Genomic DNA, 13,408 nt, shown 5'->3' with positions numbered 1-13,408 from the left:
TAATGCTTGTGCTGCCAGCCAATCCTGACAGTGGAGGCATATGCTGCAAATGGTTCTGGAAAGAGTATTACAATTCACATTCCATAGTATTTTCAGAATGGCCAACTTATGATTTGATGTCAAATACCTGATTATGAGTTCTGACTTTATCTCTCTCACTTATCTCTCCTTATCTGTGAAAGCCTTTCATATTAAATACATGACTGAGCATCCTTTTAAAATTTTTTCTATTCTGTGCCAGAAAAGGATCTTGGTTGGGTTAACTTTTACTGACATTTATGGGATCATTCTGAGATGAGATATGTGGCAATATGTTATCCCACTGAGCACAGAGCATATAACATTTAATACAATGGTGCATGAAATGCCAGAGCAACTTTTCTTCCTTGCACTTGCAAGGATGCTTTCCAAAACCTCTTTTTGATGTGGAATATGCAATGGAGAGGGGGACTCAGCTCTAAAGCAGATTATTAAACATATCTGCCTTGTGAACCCAACTCCCTCCTGAAAATGACCTCTAAAGAATGTTAGGACACTAAGGGAACACAGCAGCTCTTAGCATGAAACCACCCAAAATGTTCCACTCTGATTATCATTATGGGGAAGCCAAGTGATGGCTCAAGTGCAAAAAGGGGCAGTGTAAAGTCTAAGGCTCCTTCCAGATGCTGGAAGTATTCCAGGTCACAGAACTGCAGCAATACAATAACTAGAGATGCATTTTCCAGAAAGGTAAAGGAGACAAGGCTTCTACTATGTTATTTAGGACTTCTACATATAAATGTACTATTTCCAAGGCCATAAAGACCATACAAGTTTCATGAACATTCACCTCAAACCTTACTTAAGCAGTATTTTTATTGGAAAGCTGTCTAATTATGATGAAAATGAGGCAAAATAAACTGATGCTATAACTAATTTCAGCAGTTTTACTCCTGCTTAATCTCTCCCCCTCCCCCTCCCCCTCCCTCTCCCCTTTCCACAGTCTCCCTCTGATGCCGAGCCGAAGCTGGACTGTACTGCTGCCATCTCGGCTCACTGCAACCTCCCTGCCTGATTCTCCTGCCTCAGCCTGCCGAGTGCCTGCGATTGCAGGCACGCGCCGCCACGCCTGACTGGTTTTCCTATTTTTTGGGTGGAGACGGGGTTTCGCTGTGTTGGCCGGGCTGGTCTCCAGCTCCTAACCGTGAGTGATCCGCCAGCCTCGGCCTCCCGAGGTGCCGGGATTGCAGACGGAGTCTCCTTCAATCAGTGCTCAATGGTGCCCAGGCTGGAGTGCAGTGGCGTGATCTCGGCTCGCTACAACATCCACCTCCCAGCCACCTGCCTTGGCCTCCCAAAGTGCCGAGATTGCAGCCTCTGCCCGGCCGCCACCCCGTCTGGGAAGTGAGGAGCGTCTCTGCCTGGCCGCCCATCGTCTGGGATGTGAGGAGGCCCTCTGCCTGGCTGCCCAGTCTGGAAAGTGAGGAGCGTCTCTGCCCAGCCGCCATCCCATCTAGGAAGTGAGGAGCGCCTCTTCCCGGCCGCCATCCCATCTAGGAAGTGAGGAGCGTCTCTGCCCGGCCGCCCATCGTCTGAGATGTGGGGAGCGCCTCTGCCCTGTTGCCCCGTCCGGGATGTGAGGAGCGTCTCTGCCCGGCCGCCCCGTCTGAGAAGTGAGGAGACCCTCTGCCTGGCAACCGCCCTGTCTGAGAAGTGAGGAGCCCCTCCACCCGGCAGCCACCCCGCCTGGGAAGTGAGGAGCGTCTCCGCCCGGCAGCCACCCCGTCCGGGAGGGAGGTTGGGGGGTCAGCCCCCCGCCTGGCCAGCCGCCCCGTCCGGGAGGGAGGTGGGGGGATCAGCCCCCCGCCCAGCCAGCCGCCCCCTCCGGGAGGTGAGGGGCGCCTCTGCCCGGCCGCCCCTACTGGGAAGTGAGGAGCCCCTCTGCCTGGCCGGCCGCCCCAACCGGGAGGGAGGTGGGGGGGTCAGTCCCCCACCTGGCCAGCCGCCCCGTCCGGGAGGTGAGGGGCGCCTCTGCCCGGCCGCCCCTACTGGGAAGTGAGGAGCCCCTCTGCCCGGCCAGCCGCCCCGTCCGGGAGGGAGGTGGGGGGTCAGCCCCCCGCCCGGCCAGCCGCCCCGTCCGGGAGGGAGGTGGGGGGGTCAGCCCCCAGCCCGGCCAGCCACCCCATCCGGGAGGTGAGGGGCGCCTCTGCCCGGCCGCCCCTACTGGGAAGTGAGGAGCCCCTCTGCCCGGCCAGCCGCCCTGTCCGGGAGGGAGGTGGAGGGGTCAGCCCCCCGCCTGGCCAGCCGCCCCGTCCGGGAGGGAGGTGGGGGGGTCAGCCCCCCGCCCGGCCAGCCGCCCCGTCCGGGAGGGAGGTGGGGGGGTCAGCCCCCCACCTGGCCAGCCGCCCCGTCCGGGAGGTGAGGGGCGCCTCTGCCCGGCCGCCCCTACTGGGAAGTGAGGAGCCCCTCTGCCCGGCCAGCCGCCCCGTCCGGGAGGGAGGTGGGGGGTCAGCCCCCCGCCCGGCCAGCCGCCCCGTCCGGGAGGGAGGTGGGGGGGTCAGCCCCCAGCCTGGCCAGCCACCCCATCCGGGAGGTGAGGGGCGCCTCTGCCCGGCCGCCCCTACTGGGAAGTGAGGAGCCCCTCTGCCCGGCCAGCCGCCCCGTCCGGGAGGGAGGTGGGGGGTCAGCCCCCCGCCCGGCCAGCCGCCCCGTCCGGGAGGTGAGGGGCGCCTCTGCCCGGCCGCCCCTACTGGGAAGTGAGGAGCCCCTCTGCCCGGCCAGCCGCCCTGTCCGGGAGGGAGGTGGAGGGGTCAGCCCCCCGCCTGGCCAGCCGCCCCGTCCGGGAGGGAGGTGGGGGGGTCAGCCCCCCGCCTGGCCAGCCGCCCCGTCCGGGAGGGAGGTGGGGGGGGTCAGCCCCCCCGCCTGGCCAGCCGCCCCGTCCGGGAGGTGAGGGGCGCCTCTGCCCGGCCGCCCCTACTGGGAAGTGAGGAGCCCCTCTGCCCGGCCACCACCCCGTCTGGGAGGTGTACCCAACAGCTCATTGAGAATGGGCCATGATGACAATGGCAGTTTTGTGGAACAGAAAGGGGGGAAAGGTGGGGAAAAGATTGAGAAATCGGATGGTTGCCGTGTCTGTGTAGAAAGAGGTAGACATGGGAGACTTTTCATTTTGTTCTGTACTAAGAAAAATTCTTCTGCCTTGGGATCCTGTTGATCTGTGACCTTACCCCCAACCCTGTGCTCTCTGAAACATGTGCTGTATCCACTCAGGGTTGAATGGATTAAGGGCGGTGCAAGATGTGCTTTGTTAAACAGACGCTTGAAGGCAGCATGCTCGTTAAGAGTCATCACCACTCCCTAATCTCAAGTACCCAGGGACACAAACACTGCGGAAGGCCGCAGGGTCCTCTGCCTAGGAAAACCAGAGACCTTTGTTCACTTGTTTATCTGCTAACCTTCCCTCCACTATTGTCCTATGACCCTGCCAAATCCCCCTCTGCGAGAAACACCCAAGAATGATCAATAAAAAAATAAAAAAATAAAAAATAAAAAATAAAAAAAGGCTAAAAAAAAAAAAGATTTAGAAACAAATTGGCTCCCAATAAGGAATAAAAATGTTGAGTAACTTAAAAAAAAATAAAAAATAAAAAATAAAAATCTCTTAGATGCAGTCAAAATCACAAAATTATCAAGATGTAGACAAGTGACAGGTGAACCTCAAAGGCCTAAGTCTAGATGACTAGGTCTCAAACTTCAGCATGGATTAGAATCATCTGAATGACTTGTTAAAACACAGACTGCCAGGCCCCAGCCTCAGAGTGTCTGATTCAGCAGGTCTGGGGTGGAACCGGATAGTCTGCATTTCTAATGAGTTTTCAGGTGATAAAGATGCTGCTGACCTTGGAACAGCTTGAGAACCACCGATGGAGATTTTGAGACCCTAGGGAAAGTATTTATCCTCTTTAAACCTCAGTTTATTCACTGGAGAGTATTTGGAAGATTAAATAAAATATTTATCAAAAACTTAGTGTAGTAGTTACACTGGGTGCTCTATAAGTGATAGCTGTTTTTAAATTCAACTTTAGAATTTAAAAAAGCCAACAAACTTGCCTATATATGGCATATAAATTGCACACACTCTCTTTTACCTACTCATTCACCCTCCCTCATTTCAAACAAGGTATCAGTTCTACTTACGAAGGCTGGGACTTCAAAATGAGAAAAAGGAACCATTATCCCAGAAGAAATATGCATCAAGGAGCCTACAGGTTCTGAGTAACTATTGTGTAAACATTTCTCAAAAAACCGTTTACGCAGAGCTTGTTGTGTCTGTGTCTGTGGGAGGGGAGGGTGGGTTTAACAGGGGAACTTTGGAGGGAGGGTGGGTTTAATAGGGGAACTTTATCTCCTCATACTGAGCAGCAGCAAGAAACTAGGGATTTCCACAATCAAAGATAGGATTTAAATCATAAACACCTTCTTTGAAATAAGCCTGAACATCAGGACAAAAATGTCAAATTTACAGCCTCCCTTCTCTTTTCCATTGAAAATTGTGCCGAAGGAGAAGAGAGGGAAGAAAAAGCTGAGACTGGCTGTGATTATTGCAGTCACAAAGCAGCATTTGCCCTTCAAAGTCTCCTCTTTCTTCACAAAGTCAATACATCCCCTGGGCCCAGTCTCCAAATCAAGTACAACATTTGATGAGAAACCTTGAGGAGAAAAGGAGAGAGAAAAGTGGGCAGAATTGGGGTTGGGACTGGATAGAAATGGTATATCCTGTTTCCTTTCTATCTCTAGGGGGGTCAAAGCCCATAAGCAGCTGGGTTCCGTTCCACCCCAGCTCTTCCAGTGGGCTAAATGGGATCAGCATTGTCCTACTCCCCTTCCATAGACAGCCCTAACAAAGTAATAGCAGCATGAGACAAGCGGAGTCCACTGGGCACACAGTGCTAAACCCTGTATCTCCTGCATTTCCAACAGGTGGAGAAGTCTTTCTGCTAGCATGAAAATTCCATACTAATAAGTTAGTTTGAAGTGAAGTTTCTGGCTTGGCACCTAAGCTTTGTAAACTTTCCATTACTGATGTGGGACAAATAAGTCTTATTTTCTGGCAGGTTATTAACTTCATATATCATGATTATGATAATGATGACAAAACATCATTATCACAACAATAGATGCTGATCTTGACGACTGAGCATTGTTTTTTTGTTTGTTTGTTTGTTTTTGAGACAGGGTCTGGTCTCACTCGATTGCCCAGACTGGAGTACAGTGCCATGACCACAACTCACTGCAGCCTTGACCTCCTGGGTTCAAGCAATCTTCCCACCTCAGCCCCCTAAGTAGCTGGGACTACAGGCACGCAACACCATACTCATCTAATTTTTGTAGAGATGGAGTTTTGCCATGTTGCGTAGGCTGGTCTCAAACTCCTGAACTCAAGTGATCCTCCTGCCTCAGTCTCCGAAAGTACAGGCATGAGCCACCACACCCGGCCACACTGAGTGTTTTGTGTACCGAATACTTCCGTAATTTTTTCACATGCACATGCACCTACTTAATATTTACAACCACCTTGTTAGGGAAATAATATCACCATTCCCATTTTATAGATGAACAAAGTGAGGATCAGAGAGGTTAAATAACTTGCCTAAGGGCAGAGCACTAATAAGTGGCAGAATCCAGAGAGCCACTCCAGAGCTCCTGATCCTACACTCCACAAGCCATAAAGCTTGACAGATACTGGCTAGGGGGCATGAGTAGACATGCTGAATATACTTTTAGTACTTGAAATCAGGACACAGAGGGGAGAATATAACTGAGACCATCCTGAAATTCAGGGATGTATGGGGAATGTAAAAATGCAGGTGGCCCAGGAATGGTGGAAAAGACCCTTTGTAGGAGAAATGTGGACCTTCAAAGCAGGGGCCTCAAAGCCACTCTGCTTCAGACCTTATGCTGGTCTTAAGCAATATTTTAATCTTACAGTTCCCTAACCTGTAAAAATGGATTGAAATGAGGATTAAGTTTATGAAGTCTACATTCTTCACAAAGTGCTACAGAAATGTCAGCTCTCATTTTTATGGCAGATCAGCAGTTGCTAGATGGGGCAGACTCGGGAAATCACGTGGGGGCAGAATTCTTGAGGACTCATGGCCCAGAGAGAGGACTAACAGAAGGAGGTAGAACCCAACTATGACACTGAAAAAAAGCCACAGAGAACACTAGCTCCCTCTCAAACCAGAAGCATCTAATTAGTTTATGTCACAGTTCATTTGTTTTCTCCACACACGCCTCATGGCCCATGCTAGAAGAATTTCCTATAGATCAATGGTGAGAGTTCAGCCACTCCATTAGAAGCACTCTAAGGATGCTCCCCAATCTCAACATTTTCCAAAACTGGTCTGATAAATGGCTCTATCCACACATCCATCCATCTACCTACCTGTCCAATGTTTATTAAGCACCTACAAAGTTGCAGTCACTACTTTAAGGTGCTGGAGATATAAGATGATCTCCTCTGACCAAGCCCTTCATCCCATTTTGGCTTTATGACTAGAAACTGGGACGCACACAGCATTATATATTTGAGGAGTTACACGATGATGAAAACCTTTACTCTTACTCCAGAACAAATCCCTGGGATTCCCCCATGCCAACCCGCTGTTATGGTGTTCAAACTTTTCTTTGTATACTGATTTTCAAAGACTATAATATATTTGAAGATTTAGGAAAACTAACTTCTTGATAATATTAGGTCTTCCTATTATGTTTAAGAGATGGCTTTCCACTTATTCAGCACGTCTTCAAAATATACTGATTTTTAGTACGTTACATCTAGATTACCAGGTCATTGTCTCATAGGTACTTTTTAAACAAAGCATATAAGAAGCAATGAATAATAATGAAATAAGAAAAGAAACAAAATCAAATTCTCAAAAGCGGAAATATCCCCTATACCCTGTATCCTCCTCTAGGGGTCTCCATTCCACAGTCTATTGACTCATTCAACAAAACATAAAGAACACTTACTTAGGGCTGTCTGGATATCCTTCTCCCCATTTTTCACTTCTGTCAAAAATCCCTTCAAAAATTTGAGACCTCTAAAACAAAATAAAGGAAGAAATATTATTTTCAAAGTTCACTTATGTTGAGTGGGTATAAAGAAATGGCAGACATCAGCTTCCATTTCAGTAACATCTTAGGCACAGCAGTGAATAGGTCAAATTATATGGCAGTCCTTCCTGAACCTCTTCCCTTCACTTCCCTTTAGCTTGCTCTGGAGCCCATCTTTCAGCTCATCTGATATACCTAAAGAAGTGGTTTTCAAAATGTGTCCCAGGACTAGTGGCTTTAGCATCACCTGGGAATTTGCTAGAAATGCAAACTCTGGGGCCCCACCCGAGTTACTGAATCAGAAACTGGTTCCGAGTCTAGTGTTTTTAACAAGTCCTCCAGATGATTCTGATGCCACTGAAGTTGGAGAGCCACTGATTTAAAGAGAAGGCAGTTGACTTTAATGCCTTTAAGATTCCTATCTTATATATACTTATCAATAATATTTATCACCATCAAAAGAGAGGCAAAAAAAAAATAAGGTGGTATTATTCATTAGACCTTCTAGAAAAGGCTACACAATTCAACTAGATCCTTCACTCAGAAGTAGTCTCCTTTGTGTAACAATTTTTTTTGCTGGTAATTTTTTTTGAGCTAGATTTTAACTGCTGTCCCACCCCAGCTGCCTCACCTCTTCAGCCACAAGAGGGCTTCAGTCGCTGAGTTCCTAACCTGGGCTACATCCGCCTCCACTTCGTGCAGCACTATCTTCTGGAGAGTGGTAAACTCTTCTTTGTTGGTTATATACTTCTGATTTACTTTCTGGAGGGAAAGCAGGGAAACAACCTAAGTTTAAAATGCTGAAGTTATCAAGCAACTCAGTATAGTCTGGAGACTTGTAAGTTTGGCAAGCAGGCCTCTAAGAAAATAAATTAAGCTCCTATTACCTTCTTCCTTATGTTTTCATGATAGTATTTGTTTTGGAGAATTCTATGTAGCTTAAACTGGAATTAAATAGTCTCAGGGTTTAAAGTTTTGTTCTTAAAGTTATTTTTTCTGCCTCAGAACCTCTCTCATGCTTGTCTTTGGCAGATACTTTTCACTCTGAATATAAAACTCAACAATCATTTGTTCTAATGAGACTACTTGCAACTGTTCCACCTAAATACAATAAAGAAAGGTATATCTACAGGAATTCCTAATAGTGCTTCCTCAAAGACTAGTCTCCAATGACACAAAAGATTTTTATTGGGCACTGTATCCTCAAGAAGGTAACATTTAATCTGCATTTAAAAGGGGACCCATCCCTTATTTTACCTGGAAGAAAGAGGCTCAAAGATTTGGTGAGTTGTTGATGGTCCCACAACTACCACTGGAAATGGGCCTTTTGAGTCCCAGACCACTGACAGCTATTTTCACTATATAACCTATCTTTTAGAAAAATATAACTTATCACCATTTAAACCTAAAAAAGCACAGAATCAGTGTGGACATTAGAGTGAAACCCTACTGATCCACACGGTGCACATGAAAAGGCAGTCCTGGTTTCATTTTAAAAATGAATCTTCTACTCCCCATAAAGCTTAACTCTAGCATATAATAAAGGCTTAGTAATTCCCTTACTGAGCATTCACAATGTGAGAAGAAAGATGCTTGCTCTCTTAAAGAACAGTGACACATTTTTCACTTTTTGATTTATTCTGGCCAAGCACAAAAATGTTGAGAACATTTTCCTTTATTTAAAAGTTTCCACAGAGACAAACCAGTATGCTCACCTTAATATTTCCAACAAGATCCATCTTAACAGGAGCAAACACTGTAGGGCCAAGTTTGTCTAGAAGAAAAGATTAAAAACATTTCTGAAAAAGCAATTTTTAAGTGGCAATATTTTTTATAATAAAGTAATAATAAATTTAGCAGATCCCCAACAACTTTAATTTTTGCTTCCAAATCATTTATCTAAACATAATCTTCAAAAGCTTCCAGGATACTATTACCATCTTTTTCTATTACACTACTCCAAGGTGAGTTATAATGAGGCCCTAAGTGACAGGTGAGATGAAGATAATCTTATAAGTTTAGGATTCATATAGTAATCCTTAGGGCTGCACTGTCCAATATGGTAGCCACTAGATATGTGGCTAGTTAGTACTTGCAGCGTGGCTAGCACTAACCAAAATGTACTGGAAGTAAAATACGTACCAGATTAGGAAGACTGAGTATGAAAAAGAGATTGCAAACTATCTCATTAATGATTCTTTCGGTTTGTTTGTTTTTTTGAGATGGAGTCTCTCGCTCTGTCCCCAGGCTGGAGTGGAGTAGCATGATCTCGGCTCACTGCAACCTCCACCTCCCAGGTTCAAGCGATTCTCCCTCAGCCTCCCGAGTAGCTGAGATTACAGATGCCCACCACCACGCCCAGCTAATTTTTGTATTTTCAGTAGAGACGGGCTTCACCATGTTGGCCAGGCTGGTCTCGAACTCCTAATCTCAAGTCATCTGCCCACCTCGGCCTCCCAAAGTGCTGGGATTACAGGCGTGAGCCACCATGCTCAGACTCATTAATGATTCTTTTTTCTGGGGGGACGGAGTCTCGCTCTGTCACCAGGCTAGAGTGCAGTGGCATGATCTCAGCTCACTGCAACCTCCGACTCCCTGGTTCAAGCGATTCTCCTGCCTCAGCCTCCCAGGTAGCTGGGATTACAGGCATGTGCCATCACGTTGGCCAAGATGGTCTCGATCTCCTGACTTTGTGACCCACTTGCCTCGGCCTCCCAAAGTGCTGGGATTACAGGCGTGAGCCACCACGCCCGGCCCAATGATTCTTTTATATTTATTACATGTTAAGATATTTTAGATATTCTAGGTTTTAAAATACATTATTAAAATTAATTTGTGTTTACTATGTTAATGTGCCTACTAGAAAACTTAAAATTACATATGTGGTTTGAATATTTCTGTTGGGCAAGAACAATGACTAAAAAATAAAACAAAGAGGTATAGCTAAAAAGCCAAAAGAGAAAAGATAGAGGAATTCTTAAAAAAAAAAAAAAAAAATACTTGATTGATCTAAAAGAAAGGCAGGGACAAAGATAGGTAGCTAAGAGGCCAAAAGAGGAAATAAAACAGAATACTAAAAAAAAATTGATTAACTGGCTAGAGATCAGGAAAGGAGTAAAAAAGGGAACAAAGAACATACAGAGAAAAGCAGAAAATAAGTAGCAAGATGATAGAAACAAATACCAAGATAATGAACGAAATTCATCCAAACAATGTAATTCATTACATTAACAAATTACAGGAAAAAAATGACTTCAGCAAATATAGAAAAAGCATTTTATAAAGTTAACTCATTCATGATTATAAAAACAACTCAGCATATAAACATAATTTGCATGTACATGCTATTAATAATTGGAAAATGAAATAAAACACTTTTTACAACAGCATAAAAAAATAAAATTCTAAAACTTATTCCTAACGAAAGAATATGATAGCTATACACTAAAAACTAGATAGAACATTCTTCAGAGAAAATTAAAATGACTTAAGTAAATAGATACAGCATCCTCATGGATTGGAAGATTCAATGCTTTTGTTTTTGAGACAGGGTCTTGCTCTGTCAACTAGGATGGAGTGCAGTGGTGCAGCCACGGCTCACTGCAGCCTTGATATCCCAGGCTCGTGTGATTCTCCTGCATCAGCCTCCCAAGTAGCTGGGACTATAGGCTTGCACCATCACACCTGGCTAATTTTTTTCATAGAGACAGGGTCTTACTTTGTTGCCTAGGCCAGGATCAAACTCCTGGTTTCAAGCGATCCTCCTGCCTTGGCCTCCCAAAGTGCTGGGATTACAGTTATAAGCCAGTGAGCCCAGCCTTCGATGTTGTTTAAGATGTCAGCTTTCCCCTAATTGGTTTAGAGATATAATGTAATCTTAATCAAAATCCTAAAAGGCTTTTAAATAGGAATTGAACAGCTAAAATTTATCAAAAGGCCTAGAATTTCCATAACAATCTTGAAAAAGAAAAAACTGAGAGACTTACATTATCTGATTTCAAGCCTTATAATAATTAAGACACCATAAGATCATTGGAACAGAAAAGAGAGTCCAGAAACAGTCCCATATTATAAGCATTATAAGTTCAATTGGTTTTTGACAGAGCTGCCAAAGCAATGTAAAAAGGAAAACATATTTTGACCCATGGTTCTTGAGCAACCAGTTACCACAAGGAAAAAAAAAAAAATGAACCTCAACTCCCTACCTCACACCACACACAAAAAATAATTCCAGTGGTTCATAGGCACAAATGTAAAAGTTAGAAGAGTCTAGAAGAAAACAGAATATCTTCATGACCTTTGGGATATGTAAAGATTTCTTAAGACACTAAAAGCACTAAGCATAAAAGAAGAAACTGGACTTCATGGAAATTTAAAACTTCTGAAAAGGCATCATTAAGAAAAGGAGGAGGCAAGCCATGCTCTGGGGGAAAATATTCACATGTCTACAATGGAATTTTAATTAAGAATATATAAAGAACTCTCCCAACTCAGTAATAAAAACAATTAACTTTTAAAAATGGGTGAAAGATTTGAACAGACATTTCACAATGGAAGAGATAGGGATGGCCAATAATTATAAAAAAAAAAGTGCTCAATATCATTAGTCATCATGGAAATGCAGATTAAAGCCACAATGAAATACCACTAAAACATTCAGGAATGCCAAAAACAAAATATTGACACTACTAAATGCTGGTGAAGAAGTCAAACAACTAGAATACTCATACACTATGAACAACTGTGCAACCATTATAACTGTCTGGCAGTTTATTATAAAGTTAAACTATGAACCAGCAATTCCAGTCCTAGGTATTTACTCAAGAGAAATGAAAGCATAGGCCCATAGGCACAAAAATGTTTAGAGCAATTTCATTTATAATAGTCCCAAATTGGCCAAGAGCAGTGGCTCACTCCTGTAATCCCAGCACTTTGGGAGACCGAGGTGGGCAGATCACGTGAGGTCAGGAGTTTGAGACCAGCCTGGCCAACATGGTGAAACCTTGTCTCTATTAAAAATACAAAAAAAATTGGCCAGGCATGGTGGCACAGGCCTGTAACCCCAGCTACTTGGGAGGCTGGGGCAGGAGAATCACTTGAACCCGGGAGGTGGAGGTTGCAGTGAGCCGAGATTGTGCCACTGCACTCCAGCTTAGGTGACAGAGCAAGACTCTGTCTCAAGAAAAAAAAAAAAAAAGAGTCCCAAACTACAAACTGCCCAAAGTCCATCCATAAGAGAGTGAATAAATAATTGTGGTATATTCATTTAATGGAATACTACTTAGCAATAAAAAGGAACAAACTACTGATACAGAAAACAAGGATGGATCTCAAAAACATACTGTATGAGAAAAGCCAGAGGCAAAAAAGTATAATATTCCAGTTATATCAAGTTTTAGAATAGGCAGAACTAACCTATGGTGACAGAAATCAATAAAATGGTTATTTCAGGCTGAGTGACACAGGGAATATTCGAGGGTGATGAAAACATACTATTTCTTGATAAGGATATGGATTAGAGAGGTAGATGCATTTGTCAAAATTCACTGAATCATAACAGTTAAGACCTACACAAGTTATACCTCAATTTTTACAAAAGATGGATAGTTAAATGGGTCATAAAGCAAATTTCAACACATTAGCCATTCTTGGTATTACTGACTTTATACAAGTAAAAGTGAATTTGACCTAAATAAACTTCTTTATATATATAAATATATATTATATATAATATATAAAATTATGTATTTGTTAGATATAAATTACATATAATTTAAATGTTACATATAAATTTTCATAGATATATTTATCTATTAAAAATATATATAACATATATATACATAACATATATATACACATAACATATATATATATATATATATATATATATATATATATATATATATACTTTTTTTTTTTTTTTTTGAGACAGGCTGTCTGTCATCCAGGCTGGAGTGCAGTGGTGCAATCTCGGCTCACTGCAACCTCCGTCTCCCAGGTTCAAGTGATTCTCCTGCCTCAGCCTCCTGAGTAACTGGGATTACAGGTGCACGCCACCACACTCAGCTAATTTTTGTATTTTTAGTAGAGACGGGGTTTTACCATGTTGGCCAGGCTGGTCTCAAACTCCTCATCTCAGGTGATCTGCCCACCTCAGCCTCCCAAAGTGCTGGGATTACAGGCGTGAGCCACTGCGCCCAGCCATAACATACATTTTATTTATTTACATATATATGTATGTTATATATTATGTGTTATATATATTATATATATGTTATATATATAGAGAGAGAGAGAGAGAGAATATATCTTT

At 44.0% G+C, this 13,408-nt stretch overlaps 1 protein-coding gene across 6 annotated transcripts in view; it reads right to left on the bottom strand.

Moving 5' to 3' along the window:
- The window catches only part of PLEKHA8 (pleckstrin homology domain containing A8), a 104,816-nt gene that overhangs the window by 63,512 nt on the left and 27,896 nt on the right, over nt 1-13,408 (bottom strand). For all 6 annotated transcript variants that reach the window (XM_034963864.4, XM_063605665.1, XM_014345622.4 and 3 more), the window contains exons 10-12: nt 8,811-8,869; nt 7,727-7,857; nt 7,012-7,082 (exon numbers count right to left, since the gene is read on the bottom strand). In XM_034963864.4, the coding sequence (XP_034819755.1) occupies nt 7,012-7,082; nt 7,727-7,857; nt 8,811-8,869 (261 nt within the window). The remainder of the gene's footprint in view (nt 1-7,011; nt 7,083-7,726; nt 7,858-8,810; nt 8,870-13,408) is intronic.

Source organism: Pan paniscus, chromosome 6, assembly GCF_029289425.2.
Source record: "Pan paniscus chromosome 6, NHGRI_mPanPan1-v2.0_pri, whole genome shotgun sequence".
Taxonomy (NCBI): Eukaryota; Metazoa; Chordata; class Mammalia; order Primates; family Hominidae; genus Pan; species Pan paniscus.
Note: the sequence above shows the minus strand (reverse complement) of the source record. Positions and strands in the feature narration are given on the sequence as shown.